Raw genomic sequence first — 20919 nt, 5'->3', positions numbered from 1 at the left:
CAGAAGCAGAGGCTGTGAGGGGTGCTGCTTACTAGCTTACCTTCCCTGGCTGGCTCAGTTTCCTTTTTAATACAACCTGGGTCCATCTTTTCAGGGATGGCACCATCCACAGCGGGCTTTGTCCTCCCCCATCATTTAGGAATCAAGAAAATGCCCCATGGGCTTGTCCACAGGCCAATTTGGTAGAGCAATTCCTTAATTGAGAGTCCCTCTTCTCAGGTGTGTCTAGTTTTGTGTCGAGCTGACAAAATGAACTATGACTTAGGGTAATGGAAAACATGCTGAGGAAGGTGAGGGAATACCTGGGGGCAGAGGGAACCAGCTGAAGTCCGGCGTGACATGAGAGGGAGTAGGAGAGGGGACGAAATAAGAGCAAAGTCTAACGATGCACATGTGCGAAGTAACGCATTACTGTGCAGGCAAAACTAAAGAAGTCATTAAAAATAAAGGGAAACCACACCAATTTTTCAGTGGATATGTAAAGGTTACAAACTCAAGGGAACTGGAGAGATGGCTCAGCAGTTAAGAGCACTGGCTGCTTTTCCAGAGGACCTGGGTTCGATTCCCAGCACTCACATGCCAAGTCACATCAGCTGTAACTCCAGTCTTGGGAGATTTGACATCCTCTTCTGGCCTCCTGGGTGCTTCATGCATGTGATGCAGGCCCATACATGCAGGCAGAGCATCCATGCACACAAAAATCAACTGTATAATTAGAAATTTGAAAACTCGGTCAACATAGAAAGATGCATTCACTTCCTGGAACGGCGATCCACTGAACGAAGCAGCGACGACGGTTTGAACGGGATGCCCCCGTAAGTCTTACCCATCTGAATTCGTGGTCTTCAGTTGGTGGCTGTTTGGGGAGAAATAGGAGCTGTGACCTTGCTGGAGGAGGCATGTCACTGGGGACAGGCTTTGAGTTTCAAAAGACTTTCTGCTTGCAATTCAGGATGTGAGTTCTCAGCGGCTGGTCCCACTTCCTGATGCCTGCTACCTCTGCCCCACTCTCAAGGACTCTAACCCTTCGGAACCATAAGCTGCAGAATAAACTCTTTCTTACAAGTTGCCTTTTATCACAGTGAGAAAATACTGACTAATACAGCAGCTAGCTCAACTCATTATTTGGGCTCCCTGTTGACAGGCACTTAGGTTTCCAAATTTCCTTGGACGTGAGACAGTACAGAAGGGACCCTGTGTACATGTGCAGTTGTTGTGAACTCCAGGAAGGGAAGAGCTCACAGCAGAACTTCTCAGTCGAGGACTGATGGATTCATCTGGTTTTACTTATACATGTAAAAGCTGATGACATGTTTTTTGAAAAGACTTATTTTTTATCTTATGTGTATTTGTGAGTGCCTGTGTGTATGTGTGTTCACTGTGTGCATAGCTGGGTCCCATGGAGGCCAGAAGAGGGTGTCAGGTCCTCTGACATTGGAGTTACAGATGGCTGTGAGCTTCCATGTGGATGTTAGGAACTGAACTCGGGCCCTCTGCAAGAGCACCCAGTGCCAAGACTCTTAACCATTGAGCCATTTCTCCAGCCCCTGCCGATGTCTTTTTAATTAATTCTGAGATCTTTTGCCAACCTTCCCTGATAGAGGAAGTGACAATCAATAACCCTGGCAGCAAAGGACAAGATTTGCTGTGGCCTCCACAGCCACAGTCTGTGTGGATGCTGCTAACGTCAACTTCAGTCTTGGATGACTTGACAGTCACAAAAGGATCTCACGTCCGTTGTGCTGCAGGCTTCTGAGACAGAGTCTTGCTCTGCAGCTCGGGCTGATCCCCCAGCTCACCATCCTTCACTGTCAGCTCTAGCAGTGCTGGGATCATGGGTGTGGCCATGACACCAGCCTGGCTTCCTGTTCCTATTCTTTCTCCCACTCCAATTTGAGTGGTGCTGAGCACTCTTTCATATTTGGAACTAGTTTTCCTTCCTGCAATTATATATACTTTATTTATTTTGTGTGTGTGTGTGTGTGTGTGTGTGTATCAGAGATTGAGAGTAGGACCACATGGATGCTGGTCAAGCATTCTGTTATGGAGCCATCTCGCCCAGTAGTCCACACAGAATGTCAAGTGGCTTTTAGTGTGGTTAGAAGCATTCACATTCTAAAATAATGAAAAAAAGGATTTTTTTTCCCCCTTAAGAATCAGAAGATAGCTGGAGAGATGGCTTAGCAGTTAAGAGCACTGGCTGCTCTTCCAGAGGGCCTGAGTTCAATACCCAGCAACCACATGGGAGCTCACAACTGTTTATAACTCCAGAATCCAACACCCTTATACAGATATACATACAGGCAAACCCCAATAAATAAAAATAAATAAATTTAAAAAAAAAAAAAAAAAAAAAAAAAAAAAAAAAAAAAAAAAAAAAAAAGAATCAGAAGATGCCGGGCGGTGGTGGCACACGCCTTTAATCCCAGCACTCGGGAGGCAGAGGCTGGCGGATCTCTGTGAGTTCGAGGCCAGCCTGGACTACCAAGTGAGTCCCAGGAAAGGCGCAAAGCTACACAGAGAAACCCTGTCTTGAAAAACCAAAAAAAAAAAAAAAAAAAAAAAAGAATCAGAAGATGTGGGGCTGGAACTATGGCTAAGTTAAGAGCACTGGCTGCTCTTCCAGAGGTCCTGAGTTCAATTCCCAGCAACCACATGGCGGCTCACAAACACCTATAAAAGGATCTGATGCCTTCTTCTGGCATGTAGGGATACATGCAGAACATTCACACATAAAACATTTTTAAAGAATCATAAAAAAAGAATCAGAAGATGTGTTTTTACATTGCTGGGCTATGAGTAATAGTTACGGATGTTTCCCCTCCTGTGGGAGGAGCCACAGTGTCCATGGGCCAGGATGTCAGGGGCCAGGTGTCCAGGTCAGGAATTGTAGACAGAGGCAGGGCTAAGAACCTGGGTCTCCTGCTGTTGATGGCTAGGTTCCAAAGGGTGCTTAGTACAGCAGCTGAGAGAGTCAGAGGACAAGTAGAGTCTACACTTGGCTTGGCTTAAAGTGAGTGAGTGTGAGTGAGTGAGTGTGTGTGAGTGTGTGTGTGTGTCTGCTCTCTGTCTCTCTCTGTGTATATAAGTAGCAGAATGCTATCACTGAGTTGGGCAGAAGACAGTGAAGGAAAGAGTTTGTGGGGCTAAGACAGGATCTAGGAAGGTGGTCTCTGTGAGGGCCAGCAGGAGCATGTGGGGCATGTGGGTGTGTGTGCGTGTGGGTGTGCGTGCGTGCGTGCATACGTGTGTGCGTGCGTGCGTGCGTGCGTGCGTGCGTGTGTGTGTGTGTGTGTGTGTGTGTGTGTGTGTGTGTCTGGGTTCAGATGAACACTAGACTGTGAGCTCTCTTGGGGCAAGCATTTGATGGGAGGCTTCCAGGGCTGTGAACCGAGAGTGGGGGAGGGGGAGCGAGAGGGGGAGGGAGAATGCTGCTTTCACCTGGCACCGAGTGGCCTCTCAGGTTGGCCTGGGAATGTGGGGTTGGGAGGAATCTAGCCAGCACTGGAACCTTTAAGAATGTTCCAGGGAGGGGCAAGAGGCCCAAGGAAGACGTGGTGCAGGCTCTGGAATGAGGAAATCTCTCTCAAGTCTGTGTGCGGTGGTAATGGGGGGCTGAGGCCTGGCCTGAAGTGTCCAGGCACCTTTCTTCTTCACAGTGTGCTTCCCGGCTTTCTTTAGGCATCCACCCTGAAGGAGCTGTGCCCTAGGGAGGGCCAGTGCCTTGTCTGGGTCATTGTACCGGCTGTGCCCTGCTAGGATGTCTCAGCCCAGCTGGAGAAAGAGGAGCTCTTGGGGGTGGGCAGGACCCAGCCTTCAGAGTTGGGGACGGAGTGGGAGGGATGGCAGGGGATGCAGTAGATGTAGAGGGGTACAGGGAGCCGACGAACTGAGGAAGCACTCTGAGGGGTGGGGGTCTCCTTTGCCAGCTTAGGGCTTTCTAACTGAAATGGCAAAGCAGGAAGAACACTCCCTCCCCACCCTCCTCTACCCAGGACTCCCCTGAAGACTCAGCCAGCTCCCTGGGCGGGGTGGTGGGCTAAAGGCTGACCAAGTGAGTCTGGGAAAACGGGAGTGGGGGAGCACTCGGATGTCTAAGTGTACGGCGCTGGCTGCTACAGAGCGAGGCCAGGCTGGAGCCGTTGGGTCCCTTCTCAGGTACAACCTGGTGGACCTTTAAATAGGAAAATGCGGCAGGACGGGGAGGAGTGTTTGGATGTGAACTGAAGTTGGGACACACGGATGTGCCTACAAGTGTGTTCAGTTGTGTACCCAGGCCAGCATGCAGACTCCACTCACGTATGCTCACATGAGTGTGTCTGGGAGTGTGAACACATAAGTGTACATACCGGGCATCCTAGAAACCCAGAGAGTAGTTTGAGTAGGGGGTGAGGAAGGCCCTCCAAACTTGGGTGGGGTGGGGAGGGTGTACCGCGGTTAGGGAAACAGGGGTGAGGCTCATCACCGGTCAGGTTACTCAAGAACTGAGCATCAGATCTCTCCAGCAGCAGCTGGCCTGGGGAGGGAGTGTCCTAGAAAGCCTTGGGCTTCCCGAACCACTGGGTGAGGGGTTTCAACTTTCTCAACCTGAGCGGAAGTTTGTCCTCTACTTCCTTCTGTAGGACTTGACTTCCCTATCTGGGTAATCACTCCCCAGGCCTGTTCCAGGAAGCCTTCCCCTGCCAGCTGTAAGGTGGTCTCTCTGAGGTCCAGAGGTTTCTGGGCTGCGGGTGTCGAGGGCAGTCTGAGATGGGGCTGCCCCAGGACGGCGTTCTGACATTCTGCACACATTTCTGGCCTGGACGAGAGCCTGGGCGGTGGCTGGGGGCGGCGCGAGGGCGGAAGGCGGCCTCAGAGGGCCCTGGCGGCAGAGAAAGGTGGCCGGCGGCCAGCCCCGCCCCGTCCCCACCTGTGTGTGCTCAGCCAGCGGCCCGCACGCACGGAGGGATAAAAGGTCGCCGTCTGCCTGAGGTCAGCGAGTTCCCTGCTTCTCCTCGCCCACCCCGTCCAGCTAGCCGCGTCCAGCCGCTATGTCCATCCACTTCAGCTCTCGCTCCACCGCCTTCCCGGGCCGAGGTGCCCAGATGCGCCTGAGCTCGGGCCGCACCGGCAGCTTCGGCAGCAGCAGCCTCTATGGCCTGGGCACCTCTAGGCCGCGCGTCGCGGTGCGCTCCGCTTATGGGAGCCCGGTGGGCGCTGGCATCCGAGAGATCACTATCAATCAGAACTTGCTGGCACCGCTGAGGGTCGACATCGACCCCACCATCCAGCAGGTGCGCCAGGAGGAACGTGAGCAGATCAAGACCCTCAACAACAAATTTGCCTCCTTCATCGACAAGGTGAGGCCCATGTGACCCAGTCCCAATCATGCCCTAGCAGTTCTTACCTGCCATGCCTGCGTTGGTCCTGCCCCAGGAGGCCAGGCCTGGGTCTCCTTCCTCCGGTGTCCTGGGTGGGCTCTTTAGAGGTAGTATCTCTCCTTACACCTTCCTTAAGTCTCCAAGCTTCTTCTCTCCTCCAGCAGCTGGCCCAGGGCCCCTCCCTTTCCTTAAGGATCCAAGGATGCCGGCTAAGATCTGCCCAGCTTCTTTGGTCGACTGGTCTGAGGTCTCTGGGGCTTTGGGTGTGAGGCTGGGAGCTCTGGAGGTCAAGGCCAGCAGTTAGTTCTTTGCTGTCTGGGTCCCTTTCCCCGCGAGGAGGTTGTGGGGAGTCAGGAATGATGTGGAATGATTGTCCTTTCCCAGCTGAGAGAACGATGTATCTGAGGTAGAGGCTGAGAATAAAGGCCTGGGGGAGGGAGGCTTCTGCCCTACCTACCTGCCTGTTCCTCTACCTTCCTTTGCTGGTTGGAGGTGAGGTCATCTCTGTCTGCCTTTGGAGATGGCCCAGTGGGGGATAGGGACTGGGTTGATGGACCATCAATAGGAACCCTTTTGAAGGTACGTTCCCTGACTGTCCATTCCTGCCATTCATGGGCTCTTAGGGATGAGAGAGGCAGACTTGGGTCTCAGAGAAGGGGCCCAGGGAGCTGAGACCTGTAGTTCTGCCTGGGCCTCTGGCTAGGGCCCATTCCCCTGCCTCAGTGTCTCCCTTCCAATCCTCCTGCCTGTGCTATTTCGCCCTGGAAATCCTCAGCAGAAGTCCATCCGTCCATCCATGGTCCCCCCCCCCCCCCCCCCCGCCCAATCCCCCTGGGTGCCCTAGACCTGGGTTCTTGCCTTGATGTGGGGCCGGACTGTCCTAACAGAGTTCCTGCTTCTCCAGGCTGCTGGTTTCCAGGCATCTCCTCTTGCCTTCCACCTCGGGCTGAGTGTTCCTATTGGTCCAGGGATGGGTGCCAGCGCTTCTTTTCATTGGTTTGATCCTAACATGCTGCCCTGAGGCCTGGCTGGAGGGAAGGGGAAGGAGAGAGGATGCTGAGGAAGAAAGAGAAGTTCCAGCCTGGAAGGAGGGGTAGTCCAGTCAACCACCCAATACCCTCTTACCTCTAGTTTCAGAGAAGAAAGGGCTAGAGGGCAGAGGTGGAGAATACCATTGAAACAAAATTGGCTAGAAATCCTGATACACCACCGAACCGAGCCCACACACTCCACGCCTCACACTTGAAATAGGGTTCTGGGTGGGGGGGACTGAGCATGGAGGACAGACTGGTGGGTATGTGGGCTCTGCTGGGTGGCTCCAGACTATTCAACACCTGTGGTGGTGTGGTCTGGCTCCTCAGGTGCCTCTTCTTCCAACACCCCTCCAGGTGCGCTTCCTGGAGCAGCAGAACAAGATGCTGGAGACCAAGTGGGCCCTGCTGCAGGAGCAGAAGTCAGCCAAGAGCAGCCAGCTTCCCCGGATCTTTGAGACCCAGATTGCGGGGCTGAGGCAGCAGCTTGAGGCACTGCAGCTGGATGGGGGCCGCCTGGAGGCGGAACTGCGAGGCGTGCAGGATGTGGTGGAAGAATTCAAGAATAAGTAATGTCCCTGGTGCCACTCGGAGGACCCCAGCCCTGGGACAGTGTGCCTGTCACGCATGAGCACTCTGCAGGTGTCTCTGGTTCAGGGGTCAGAGTGCTTAGCTGCCCAGCACTGGAACTGCCTGAGCCATGGCCTTTGCTGACACACAGTCCCTGCCTCACCTCTCCCCCCATCCCCCAGGGGATGTTGCTGGGGCATTCTGGTCATGGCTTAGTCAAGAGAAATAGCACAGTCTACCCTGACAGTCCTGGTTCCTTTTGGGTTCCTAAGTCCCAAGGCCCCAGGCACCATAGAAAGAAGATACCCCATGAATGAGTGCTTCAGAACTTGAAGTACCCTTAAATTATTCTAGAACAGGTTTTTTTTTTTCTTTTTCTTTTCTTTTCTTTTTTTTTTTTTCCCTGTGCAGATGAAGAATTGGAAACCAGATAGTCCACGGGACTTAGTCGAGATTTCATAGCAGGTCACAGGAAACTTGGCCTTGAATTTGGGTCCCTAACTCCCAGATGTGAGAAGGGAAGAAACAGATGGGAATGATGGTTTTGAATGGCAGGCAGGGCCCAGGGCAGACGGGGAGAGCGGCCAGAGACAGGAAGCCTGGGGCTTGTGGGCAGACCTTTGAAGGCCCCTGTGGCTCCCCCCCCCCCACTGATCAGAAAGCAATGCCTAAGTGCTTGAGCCGGGCGCACCCTGGACCCCTGCCACTGGGCACTGGAGGCAGCCAATGTGCTCTGTGGTTGTGTGACTAAGCGGAGCCAGGCATACCAGCTCTGACTGGAGAAGAACAAACAGGCCCTCCGGGGAGTGTCTCCCACCAGCTGCTTCCCTTGGGCGAAAGTCAACAGATGCATCTCATAGCAGGTGGAACCAGATAGGTGCAGGGCAAGGGGGTTCTGGGTAGCCAGCCAGTTCCTGTTGTCAGGAATTCAGCCGGCCACATCTCCCCTCGCCAGCTCCCCTCAGAGCACCTGGCTTCTGTGGAGCCAGGCTGAGCGCTAGGCAGAGGGTGAATGAGAAGCTGGCCGCGGGCCCAGGGAAGGGTAGGGGTGCTCCGGGAGCCCCAGCAGCCCAGCAGCCCAGCAGCCCAGCACCAAGGCAGGGCATCAGAGAGCCTTGAAGATTTGCAGCTTCTATGGGACTGAGGTGCCATTCTGGATGCATGCACGAGCCCGGGCTCCTGGCTGGCACGCTGCTTTCTACCCAAGCTCCTGCCACTCTTGGCGACTCCTGTGTGCTGCTGAGTCCTCATTTCTTCACCCCCAATTTCCTACTTTTTGATCCCCATATCTACACTGGAACAAGCTAATGCACTCTTCCTCATCGCCCTGATGGCAGAGGTCCCTCCCAAAGCCGGGTGCCAGTTCCTTGAGAGGAGGAGGGATCTGGGGGAAAAGATGCAGGCTATACCACCCAGCTTGGTCACTCTGTCCTGATTCTACAAGTGTTCCCCATTTGAACTTCCTCTTCGCACCTCAAGGGTGGGCCTAGCTAGTAGTGGAGACATGAGCCAGGTCGAGACATGAGCCATGTAGTCAGCTGCCAGGGGTTAAGCCAGGGCTTTGTCTCTTTGCAGTGCAGTGACCCAGACAGGTGACCGGCCTCTGTGTTTTCAGCTCTGACAATTACAGTTCTATGTTGTAGGGAGTGAGTTATCCTACAGGAAGTGCATGCCAATGCAGGCCCCATATAACAGCCGCTAAGCATGGCCATGCTTGCTCGCTCCACTGGTAGGTACAGCCTTTGGCTTCTAATTTCCCAAGCCCCTTCCCTCCGCACTGAGACACGAAGCCTTGGGATGATCTGCATGAAAGCAAGAGGAATCAGGGTTTGTAGCTGTGCCACCTGCTCTGTCAGGCACGTCACTGAGGCGAGCGTCCTGTGTGACTGTTGGGAGACAAAGCTGGGCAGTCACCATGCCCCTCTCCGCTCCCGTGCAGGTATGAAGAGGAAATCAACCGGCGCACGGCTGCTGAGAATGAGTTTGTGTTGCTGAAGAAGGTGAGGGGTGGAGGCGCTGGAGGGTTGTCTGGCACACAGGGTGAGACCAGCTGGGGACCTTATACCCCGGGGCTGGGTCTGTGGTCAAGGTCTGCCTTGGACAAAACAGAAGGGAATGATGAGCTGGGGGAGTCTCAAAGCCACACATGCCCTGCGTTCATGTATGCTTGTATGTGCCTCTCTCTCTCCCTCTCACTCTGTGTGTGTGTGTGTGCACATGTGTGTGCACACATGTGTGTGTGCCTCTCTCTCTCCCTCTCACCTGTGTGTGTGTGCACATGTGTGTGCACACATGTGTGTGTGCACCTCTTTCTCCTCCCTCTCTGTGTACCTCTGTGTGTGGCCCTCTCTCTTCCTCTTGCTCTATGTTGTGTGTGTGTGTGTGTGCACACGTGTGCGTGTGTGTGTGTGTGTGTGTGTGTGTGCATGTGCCTCTCTCTCCCCACCTCTCGGTGTGTCTCTGTGTACGTGAGCCTCTCTTTCTCCCTCTTACTCTGTGTGTGTGTGTGTGTGTGTGCGCGCGCGCGCGCGCGCGCGCACACACACACACATGCATGCACCTGTGCACATGCACGTCTCTGGGGAGTGAATAGAGTTTTTTCCAGACCTTTAGGATTAGAACTAAGACCGGAAGACAGAAGTTTGAGAGAAAGGTCTTAGGCTCATATAAGGGAGCCCTTCTAGGGGTCAGAACATTTTACCCCAGCCCCCAGGGCTCCTGGGTGGCCTCAGATGTTTGCAGAATGAACAATGAACTGTCTTGAGTCAGGATGAGTTCTCTGTCCCTGAAGATGTGGCCTTTGGGAAGCATAGGCGTGTCTTAGAGGGATCTGTGCTTCCTGCCTTTTAGAATTCCAAGTCCAAACCCTCTCACCAAGGAGCTCTGTATCCCAGACCCTGCAGTAGGCATACAGCCTGGCCACAGAGCGGGCCCTTGAAGACTCACAACCCAGAAAGTGTAGGTAGGAGCGTGCGAGGGCTAGTCTTCATCATCAGCTTGGCTGGGCTTGGAATCGCTTAGGAATTGGATGTGGTAGGACACACCTTGAATTCTAGTGCTTGGCGGGCTGAGGCAGAGGATTGCAGGCTGGAGGTGTGGACTACACAGTGCATCCCAGGCCAGCCAGGGCTACACAGTAAGAACCTGATTTTTAATTAGTGTTACTGTTAATCACTTGTGACATTGGTGAGGTGCACTTCTGGGTGTCTCCAGAGTGGGTTAACTGGGGGAGGAGGCTAGGGCCCCGGACAGAATAAAAGGGAGGGGAGGAGAGAGAGAGAGAGAGAGAGAGAGAGAGAGAGAGAGAGAGAGAGAGAGAGAGAGTATAGATAAACATGATAAATGATAGATATAGATAGACAGATAGATTACAAATAGATAGATTATAGATAAATAGATGATATATGGTAGATTATAAATAGATTGATAGACAGATAGATAGATTATAAATAGATAAATAGATAGATAGATAGATAGATAGATAGATAGATAGATAGATAGATAGATAGATAGAGCCAGAGTCAAATGAGCATCAGAATTCCCTCCCTCTGCTTCTGGTCAGCTATGATGTGACTGCCGTGTCTTTCAGGCTTTCTCTGCTGTGGTGGGCTGAGGCTTCTGAAGCCCAGAGTCTGAACAGACCTTTTCCCCTTACATTGTTTCTGTTGACATTTTGGTCACAGTGATGTAAAAGTGCTGACAGAAGCCTGGCTCCCACCTGGGCTGTGACCTGGGTTCACCAAGTCACCCAGTGATTCCAGAGAAGCAGGCCAGCCGAAGCTGCTCATCTTTAGGAGGGGGCAGGGGGAGCTGAATGATTGACGCTCTATTCTTACACGGACTGAGAAGTTGAGGCTTTCAATGTGGATGTGACTTGTTCTAGGTCACACAGCCAGTTGTGGCTGAACCAGGATTGTGTCCACACCATGAAGCCATTGGGACCCGGTCACACGTTTGGTTTGGGGCTCAGGTTCTCTGGGCTGAAGGTGCTGGGGAGGCAATGGTGGTTGTGGGGATGCATGGAAATGTCACCAGTTCAGCATGCAGCCTGGAGGGCCAGGGAGGAAGTGTCTGGGGAGGCAGGGCCAGGGACTTTGTCCTGAAAAACTGGGCAGGATTGACTGACTTGCTCTCATCTCTACCGTCCCCTGTCTTGAGGACTTGGTGTCACTCTATCCTGTCTCTCAACTCCAGGACGTGGATGCCGCCTACATGAACAAGGTGGAGTTGGAGGCCAAGGTGGATAGTCTGAATGATGAGATCAGCTTCCTCAAGACCCTTAATGAGACGGTGAGTTCCAGGGTGGGTGGTGTGTCATCTTCTAGTCTTAGGAAGGAGATCTGCTAACTGTCATCTGGCAGGGGGTGGGCCAAGGCTAGGTCCCCTGAGGGGACCTCACAGGAGGCGTCATCATGTGCACCACATTGCCTGGTTTTGCTATCTGCCCAGGGTGGGCAGAACTATTCACATGTGCTGGGTCTGAGTCCCTCACTACCTGGCCATTCCGCCCACTCCAGGGTCTGCTTTTTCTTTTCCTTGGGTGGGTTCCAGTGCGGTGTGGGAACAGGGATGGATCATGTCCCAGACACGCAGCCCAATGTCCCGTCTGGCCCCTCAGGAGTTAGCAGAGCTGCAGTCTCAGATCTCAGACACATCTGTGGTACTGTCCATGGACAACAGCCGCTCCCTCGACTTGGATGGCATCATCGCCGAGGTCAAGGCCCAGTATGACGAGATGGCTAACCATAGTCGGGCTGAGGCTGAAGCCTGGTACCAGACCAAGGTGAGTGGCCATTGGGGGGCATCTTTCCTCCTTCTGGTAGGCTCTGGGTGGCAGCCCCCTTTCTCCTCACTTTGTCTCCAGCCTTTGGGACCCGTCAGGCACCAGTGATTAAGGCCGTGGTACACTCTGGGGCTCAGGACAAAGGAGGTGCCAAGGCCAGTTCCCTGCCCTAGGCTTGAGCCCAGGCTGGTGGGGCGGAGACAGAGGAATGAGATGCATATTGATAACAGTTCTGTTTCATAGTGCTGATCAGACAGGGCACACTTGCACGGGACTAGGCAGTGTCTTAAGTGTTCTGTCACTTTTACAAGTTCAAGCCACAGAACAGCCCTTTTTTTGTGTGCACCGCTATGATTGCCATTGAGGCCCAGAGAGGCCAAGTGAATTTTCCAGCTCTGCACAGCTAGTAGGTGAAAGAGCGGGGACTAGATCCTAAAGCCCAGTGTTCCAGGAATGGGAGGCTTGATTGTTCCTATAGAGTCAAAACAGCTGAGAGCAATCTGCTAAAGACATGGGTGGGACATCGGCTAAGCCAGTGTCATGAAGGAAGCCAGAAGCCAGGTCTGAAGGGTGCACAGGGTATGGAGCCCAGCAGCATGCATGGATAGAAGTACAGGCTTGGACGTGTGCTCTCAGATCCTGGCTAGGAGGGGACAGAGACTGCCCTGTAGTTTGACCTTTTGGGGTTGCAGTTGTGGGGGGCTGGGTGGTAGTGGTGGCTGGGAGGGGCTTTCTGCGGATGGGGAGAAGGCCCAGTGTCTGGCAGTGACGGGTCCACCTTGCCATAATTGTGTTCACGGCCTTTCAGTTTGAGACCCTCCAGGCCCAGGCTGGGAAACATGGAGATGACCTCCGCAACACCCGGAATGAGATTGCGGAGATGAACCGTACCATCCAGAGGCTGCAGGCTGAGATTGACACCGTGAAGAACCAGGTGGGGCCCCCGCCTTCCTGCTTCCCTCATCCCTGCCTTTTGGGAGTGAGAGGCAGCTAGCCAGATCAAGGTCAGGGTGAGTCTGGGAGGCCTGGGCCCAGGTGGGTGCAGCTCACATCTAGGCCACTAGTGAGACCTCCAGGATGGAATGCTTTTGGCCAGGATCTGGCTTGGGTTGAAAGTAGGAGTCATGGCTGGGCATGAAGCCCGTGGAAGGGAACTCAGGTCACTTACCAAAGAGGAACCACCTGACACTGAGCACCCTGCTTGCCCCTAGCTCGGGGCTCACAGCACATGGCTCAGAAACCCTTCCATGTCCTGCCCCTGTCTTCACTCTGGACAACACCCCTTTCTCCTCTTGCTCAGGCCACGCTAGCCTGCTTCCGGAGTCTCGCCTTTACTAAGTATTCATGCTCCAAGGCCTCTCAGTCCACGTGGACTGTGATTCTCCCAGTTCTGTCTATGGCTTTTGCTTTATCATGTGTGGGATTCAGGACCAGAGTCCCCTCGTGGGGGTTGGGTAGCCACCACACCAGCAGCCCATCTGAAGTTCTTTGAAGCACCTTCTACTGTCTCGAGTGTTCGAGGTTATTATTTAATTATTGACTGTCTACACCCCACTGGAATTGCATGGTCCTTGAGAGTGGAAGCCATCTGTCTGGCTCATTGGTCTCTAGAGGCAGCAGACTGGCCCTGCCTGGCCCAGGGGACATTAATGTGAGAGGACTCCATTGAGTGGTGCCCATGGAGCAGAAAGGCAGAGACTTCAGCTGAGGGAAGAAGACCCTAGAATGGAGAGGGGTCCTTGAGAAGGGCAGAGAAGCCAGCCCTGGGCTGGAGTGTGGGGGATGGGAGAGTGAGAGCTCTGGTTAGTGGCTGTGTCAGCCAGCTGTCTACCCATGTGGTAAAATGCCAGAGAGAACCAACTTAGAGGAGAGAAGAGTTATTTGGTCTCATGGTTTTAGTCCCTGGTCATGGAGCATAATCACTTAGAGTGGGTGGCTGTGCAAAACACCATGGTGTGTGGGGGCGCATGGTAGTGCAAAATTCCTCATCTTACCTCAGCCAAAATGCAGAGAAGATGGACCAGGGTTCCTCATCCCCCTTCATGGACATATCCCCAGTGACCTCAGTTCCTTCCACTCTCCCTGCCCCCCCCCAATGGTTCTACCTCCTCCTAATAAACGCCATCACCTGGGGACCAAAGCATCAACACAGGGGCTTTGAGGCACATTCAAGACCCAAACTGTGACCGTGGGGGAAGTGCCCAGGGCTGGGGAAGCCCTAACGCCAACAGTAAGTGGTAGCGGCTCATGGCAGACGCTGGCCCATGGGACTGTGTCACCCTGCTCCAACCACATGATATAGTATTGGATTCAAGCTTCTATTTGGACTGCTCACACCTGGTTCCTGTTTTATCTTATTTTTGAGAAAATATCCTTGAATTAAAATGTAATCACATCACCTCCCCCTTGCTTTTCCTCTCTCCAAACTCTCCCATGGCCCCTGCTCACTCCTTCGCCAATGGCTGGTTTCTGTTTTAAAGGTATCCAGTTCTTGTTCTCTGCTAGTATTTGTGACCCAACTGGGATCCCATGCCTTGGTGCTCTGGCTAGGGGTGGGCGGGTGCTAGGATTTGCAAGTTAGAGTAACATTGATCGAGCATCTGGTGCATGCTAGGTATCATGTCAAGACTTTGTGTGTCTCTTTTAAAAAGATGTTAACATTTTTAATTAAAAATTTTGGCTTAGATGTATTTGTTTTATGTGTAGGAGTGTTTGGCTTGCATGTGTATCTGTGTATCATGTGCATCCTGGGACTGGCCTTATGAACAGTTTTGAATTACCATGTGGGTGCTGGGAATTGAACCTGGGTCCTCTGCAAGAACAAATGCTCTTAACCACTAAGCCATCTCTCTAGCCTGACTTTGTCTCATCTCTCCTTACCCTAACAGTCTCCCTATGAAATAGATGCTGTGATTATTACTCTTTTAGGAAGAGGAGACTTTGGCTTGAAGGGGTTAATCCCCCCAAGGCTACACTGCTACAAAGTGGCGGAGCCAGCATCAGACATTAGGCATGGGACCCCCACATCCTTGTGTCTAACCTTCAGAACTCGCTGGTGTTTGGGGCAGTAGGCAGGGCTGGTGAAGCCACCTTAAGCAAGGTGGAGCAGCATGGGTTGGTAGGAAGATAGTGGCCAGCTGTCCCCTCCATTCATGGTTTCATGATCTTCTACAGCGTGCCAAGTTGGAGGCCAGCATTGCTGAGGCTGAGGAGCGTGGGGAGCTAGCACTCAAGGATGCTCACACCAAGCAGGAGGAGCTGGAGTCCGCTCTGCAGCAGGCCAAACAGGATATGGCGCGGCAGCTGCGAGAGTACCAGGAGCTGATGAATGTCAAGCTGGCACTGGACATCGAGATCGCCACCTACCGCAAGCTGCTGGAGGGCGAGGAGAGCCGGTGAGAGATGCAGGCTGGGCAGGAGGTCCGGGGGATCAGTGAGGTCTGGCCTTGTTCTTAATACGCCCACATGCATCTCCTAGGTGCCCTCCTTTGCAGGGCCTCGGTAGAAGAGACAGGGTGCACAAAGCTCATGATTGCTGCTTAGCTCTGTAGAAAACATCCTGCTAGATGGAAAGGCCATGTGGCAAGTTCCTTCCTAAGTAGGGCCATTAGCGGGGCTTTCTTGGTATGGTGCATGTGTCTAGTGTATGAACACATGTGTGCACAAGTTCCCACATCCAAGGTGATGCTTGGAGGCCAGAGGAGGATGCCAGCGTCCTGCTCTGTGTTTGCCTTATTTTGAGACACGGTCTCTTCTTGAACTTGGAGCTAGGCTGGTGGCTAGACAGCCCTAGTGATCATCCCATCTCCCACCGGCTCCCCCATAGCACTAGGGTTACAGGCATGTGTGAGGCCATACCTGGCTTTGTCTGTGGGTTCTGGGGATTCAAACGCAGGTCTCCCTGATTGCTCAACAAGTGCTCTCACTCACTGAGCCACCCCACCCCCAGCTCCTAGCAGGGCTCTCTTCCTGATCTTCAGCATGTTTCCAGGGAGGCAGGCCAGGAGCATTGCCCCCAGGGTCTACAGAGGGACAAGCGTTGGTTCCGTTCACTGAGGGACAGGCTAGTGTGCGGCTGAGGCCTGCTGATTGCTGGCCCATGAACCAGCGGCTAGGCCACTTCTCATGGCTAACTGGGCTAACCATGTGGCCCTCAGTGTGCTAGGAGGATTTCCTCTGTCCCTAGAGCTATGTGTGTAGTCACCTGCAGTGGCTGGGAAGCTGGCAGGGGCTGGGCTGGCTTTCCCCAGGACAGAGCACATCCGTCTGAGGTTGGCCTTGTTCTTAGTGGCTGCAGGGGCCGATTCCCTGTGAACGTACAGAGCTGTGCCCTGGGGAAGGTTAAGTTTTGGAGAGGTGAGAAGCAACCATGTTGGCAAACGCACGGGAGTAGACTTACTTGTTAGTCTCCATTTGTTAGAACCCAGCAGAGTCAGGTAATATTTAAGCCATGTTTCTGCCCTCAGGGAGGAAGTGCATTCACTGTGGAGATAAACACCTGCGAAGGGAGAGTTCAGAGACCAGGAACATTTATTTATTTATTTTTAAACATTTATTTACTTGCACTTAAAAATTATTTTAAAAAACATTTATTTAGTGTGTGTGTGTGTGTGTGTGTGTGTGTGTGTGTGTGTAGGTGAGGATGAATGGAGTGGACAGGAAGGTAGGGGTGTGTTGGGGCAGGAAGTCTGTGTGGTAGGAAGAGAGGGGAGAAATGTGGTTGAGAATGTAGGCCAGAGGTAGAAGAGGGTCTGTGTAAGCTATTTACTATTATTTATTACTCCATTTATAAATAATTTATATTTTAATTATTTATCTGCCTGGCTTCCTTGTGAGAAGAGGAACTAAATATCAGAGGCCTCTGGAAGACAGGCTGTCCTACAGGCATGTCACACAGGATGTCCTACAGACATGTCACACAGGCTGTCCTACAGGCATGTCACACAGGCTGTCCTACAGGCATGTCACACAGGATGTCCTACAGACATGTCACACAGGATGTCCTACAGACATGTCACACAGGCTGCCACACAGGCATGTCACACAGGCTGTCACACAGGCTGTCACACAGGCTGTCACACAGGCTGTCACACAGACTGTCCTACAAGCATGTCACACAGGCTGTCACACAGGCTGTCACACAGGATGTCACAAGGCTGTCATGCAGGATGTCACACAGGCTGTCACACAGGCTGGTCACACAGGCATGTCACACAGGCTGTCACACAGGATGTCACAAGGCTGTCATGCAGGATGTCACACAGGCTGTCACACAGGCTGTCACACAGGCTGGTCACACAGGCATGTCACACAGGCTGTCACACAGACTGTCCTACAGGCATGTCACACAGGGTGTCACACAGGCATGTCACACAGGATGTCACATAGGGTGTCACACAGGCTGGTCACACAGGCTGTCACACAGGGTGTCATACAGACTGTCACACAGGCTGTCACACAGGCTGTCATGCAGGATGTCACACAGGCATGTCACACAGGCTGTCACACAGGCTGTCATGCAGGATGTCTGTCACACAGGCATGTCACACAGGCTGTCACATAGGATGTCCTACAGGCATGTCACACAGGCTGTAATGCAGGATGTCACATAGGGTGTCACACAAGCATGTCACACAGGCTGTCACACAGGATGTCACACAGGCTGTCACACAGGGTGTCACACAGGCTGTCACACAGGCTGTCACATAGGATGTCACACAGGCTGTCATACAGGATGTCACACAGGATGTCCTACAGGCATGTCACACAGGCTGCCATGTAGGATGTCACACAGGCATGTCACACAGGCTGTCACATAGGCTGTCATACAGGATGTCACACAGGCATGTCACACAGGCTGTCATACAGGGTGTCACACAGGCATGTCACACAGGATGTCACACAGGGTGTCACACAGGCATGTCACACAGGATGTCACACAGGCTGTCACATAGGCATGTCACACAGGATTTCACACAGGGTGTCACACAGGCATGTCACACAGGGTGTCACACAGGCATGTCACACAGTCTGTCACATAGGCATGTCACACAGGCTGTCACACAGGATGTCACACAGGATGTTACAAGGCTGTCACACAGGCTGTCACATAGGCTGTCACACAGGCTGTCACACAGGATGTCACACAGGCTGTCATACAGGCTGTTACACAGGATGTCACACAGTCTGTCACACAGGCGGTCACATAGGCTGTCACACTAGCAGCTGCATCTGAGAGGCCTCTCTGCACCTTCCTAGACACATGGGGCCCTGATTCTTCCTGTTTTAAATCCCTTAACCTCCTCAGCTCTTCTTGGGCATATCAGGAACTGTGGCTGGCTCTGAAACTTTCATAATTGTTTTGAGTTTGGAGTCTTCGAGATGCAATGTTGCAAATATAGTCACTGCATAAAATAAGTCAATGCATACTTATTAGAAAGGAAGAATCAAATCAGTCGCTATAACTTGGACATCAGGTCTGTTCCCAGTGAGTCCTTTAGACAGTGCACTGGAAATTCTGACATGGTATTGCTGATTGGTGGCACCCTGCCCTTGGCTGCTCCAACTTCTAGTAATCCTTATCATTTGATCCAGCGTCCTGGAAACATCCTGAAAACCTGACTCTTTTTTTCTCCTTCAGTTTGAGGCTTAGGCCAGTGGCTCCTCACTGCCCCTCCCCCACCAGAGTAAGGTGTCTGTGTCGTGCCGGGGCCCCCCCCCCCCCCCCCCCCCCAAGCAAACTGAACCCTAAGGCCAAGAGCTTGGTGATGATGAGGCTATGAGTCACCAAACAAACACACCCAGCTGTCTCGGATCTGCAATTTCCACTGCAAGACCTGTTTCAGACCCACTGGCGGGTGGCTAAAGCCTCCCCGCCTTCCCCCACCCTCGCAGTCCTGGCTGGAGCCGAAGTCGATCAGTCAACAATTCATTAGTTATTTCAGCACCTATTAAGTAACTGCTAGTTCCAGACCTCATGCTAGGGGCTGGAGACGGGAGTCCGCAGGCAGCAGCCCATTCTGAGAACTTCTGGTGAGGAAGGGCAGGGCTGCTCACCGATAATAAGCATGGTAACCATTTCCCAAGCCCTAGGTGTTCGGGGCTTGTAGGGAAAACGCATGCAGCAATCTTCACAAAGGAACCTGTCACCTTGGTTCTGGAGGTAGGCCCAGTTTAGGGGTGGGACACGAAGGCTCTGGAACTTGGATGCAGCTCATGTAGTTGGCTGGGAGAGGGGTCTAAGTGGCCCTTCCCGCTCCTCCTCCTCCTCCTCAGTCATTTTGCAACCAGGCTAAAGACAAGCTGGGAACAAGGAGGGAGGGGCGGGGACTCTGCTGGGGTCTGGAGGCTGGAGCCTGGCAGTGCTAGGTCTGCCCTGAGGCAAGAGCCGCTTTCACAGACCTGTCCTCTTCTCCCAGGTTGTCTGGAGATGGAACGGGCCCTGTGAACATCTGTAAGTTCTCCACTACCCCCTGAACTGTGTAGACAGCTGGCTTTCTAGCATGGTAGACTGACCCAAGGGCCCTGGCTGGTGGAGTTGGGAGCCTCCCGTCCACACACAGTTCTGGCAGGTTCCATGGAACTCATATCCACCCAGCTCAGTGGCCCAGAACAAGGAGGCAGGGGTGGGGAGAGGGGAAGCCAGGGGAAGGAAGGCTTTGAGCTCCTGTGGTGAAGCCCCCGCCACGGTCAGAAGTTTCTTTTAGGTTGGGGGAGGGCTGCTTGGGAGGGGAGGCAGGAGAGGAGAGGGGCAGCTGTGTCCCGAAGGTGTGTTGGGGAAGGGTGGGTTCTCTGGGTGGGGGAGTGAGCACTAATCAGACCTCTTCCTCTTCCAGCTGTAGTGAATTCCACAGGGGGCAGTGGCAGCAGGCTCCTCTTCGGGGGAACCATGGGCAGCAACGCTCTGAGTTTCACAAGCAGTGGGGGACCCGGGGCGCTCAAGGCCTACAACATCAGGACCACATCTACCACCCGCAGGGGCCCCCACAACTGAGCTCGTATCACCAAGCTTGTGGGCTTGGAGAGTCCCTGTACCCCTTGGCCCGCACACAGGAGGACCCCTCCTGCATCATGTCCCTGCCCTGAGACCGGAAGATGGCTTGAAACTGCTGCTGGTTTGAATAAAGTTCCTCTCTGAGTGAGCGTCACTGGCTAGCCGGGAATGATGTGCACAGGGGACAGAGACTCGGGATTGGGGTTCTAAGGTGCTGAACCCCTACCAGGGTGCTACCTTGGCCCCTGTCCAGGCCGGGGCTGGTTCCAGCGCCTCTCCCAAGGGCATTCAAGAAGACCACAGGGAAGAGGTGGCAACAAGTGGTGCTGAAGCCCTTTCCTACTCGGGGAGGGTCTGCTTGCACCCCATGCCCTCTGCTGCTAGCTTATGGTCTTCTTGCACACACATTCAGCTGTCCCAGGCTCTGGACTTCGACGGCCCAGCAAACTCCAAGACACCCATCCTCAGCTATTCCTGGGACCTAGGACTACATGTTCTGATACTTACAAGGGGGTCCTTTGCAACTGAGGTTCCCTGGGAGTGACAGAGGGGGATCTGGTATAACAAGAGCCTAGGTTGTGGGTAGAGAGCCTGTGCCTAGATCCTTGGATGAAGAAATGGCTGTGTCTAGATACCTAGGGAGGGGGGAACCTCTGCGTTGGAGCCTCCAAATATCTGGGTCTCTGCTGTGGAGGTTCACGTGTCTATGTATTGAGGGTTTTATCCCAGGACAGAGTGCATGGGAGGGGTACTGAGGAGCTGATTGAAAGTCTCCAAGAGTGTTGGTCTACAGGGCAGGGGTGGAAGCAGCGTAAGGTGGTTATAAAGATCTACAAGTAAGCGTCATTGGCTAGCCAGGAGTGGGTGGGCATAGGGAACAGAGGATGGGGACCATCATCAAGGATGTGTTGACTTCTGAAGAGTCTATGTATTGGACCCCATGGGAATGGAATTTTGAACCTGGGCATGGTGTGGAGCAGGGCATGGAGGATGTGGACCACTGGTGTCTTAGCAGCTCCTAGTGGTGAGGTCCTCCTCATCCAGGGTGTTGGTAGGGTAGAGTCTGTCCCTCGGTGCCTTTGTGGTTCTGTGTGTTTGGGTTTGGGGCTACCAGCTCATCCCTGCTCCTGGAACATTATCCTGTGCAGAGGGGGTGGTATCCAGAGACAACCCTCCTCTTTC

At 53.3% G+C, this 20919-nt stretch overlaps 1 protein-coding gene across 2 annotated transcripts; it reads left to right on the top strand.

Moving 5' to 3' along the window:
* The first annotated feature begins 4872 nt into the window (after positions 1 to 4872).
* Krt7 (keratin 7) lies at positions 4873 to 19891 on the top strand. 2 transcript variants are annotated; one of them, XM_037197348.1, is made up of 10 exons: positions 4873 to 5339; positions 6749 to 6960; positions 8901 to 8961; positions 10845 to 10931; positions 11156 to 11251; positions 11580 to 11744; positions 12553 to 12678; positions 14919 to 15139; positions 19163 to 19197; positions 19580 to 19891. In XM_037197348.1, the coding sequence occupies exons 1-10, from the start codon at positions 5031 to 5033 to the stop codon at positions 19735 to 19737; spliced, it is 1470 nt and encodes a 489-aa protein (XP_037053243.1). In that variant the 5' UTR covers positions 4873 to 5030; the 3' UTR covers positions 19738 to 19891. The 2 variants fall into 2 exon arrangements, with proteins under 2 accessions (XP_037053243.1, XP_028730353.1); XM_028874520.2 differs by lacking the exon at positions 10845 to 10931 and having other exon boundaries at positions 4876 to 5339.
* Positions 19892 to 20919: the final 1028 nt, after the last annotated feature.

This window comes from Peromyscus leucopus, chromosome 20 (assembly GCF_004664715.2).
Source record: "Peromyscus leucopus breed LL Stock chromosome 20, UCI_PerLeu_2.1, whole genome shotgun sequence".
Taxonomy (NCBI): Eukaryota; Metazoa; Chordata; class Mammalia; order Rodentia; family Cricetidae; genus Peromyscus; species Peromyscus leucopus.
This window is presented reverse-complemented; position numbering and strand designations above follow the sequence as displayed.

Bases quoted from the DNA above. Each gene is read 5' to 3' on its own strand.
- Krt7 (XM_037197348.1), top strand. From the start codon at position 5,031: ATGTCCATCCACTTCAGCTCTCGCTCCACCGCCTTCCCGGGCCGAGGT. The intron at 12,679-14,918 runs GTGGGGCCCCCG...GATCTTCTACAG, and splicing joins TTGACACCGTGAAGAACCAG to CGTGCCAAGTTGGAGGCCAG. The intron at 19,198-19,579 runs GTAAGTTCTCCA...TTCCTCTTCCAG, and splicing joins AACGGGCCCTGTGAACATCT to CTGTAGTGAATTCCACAGGG.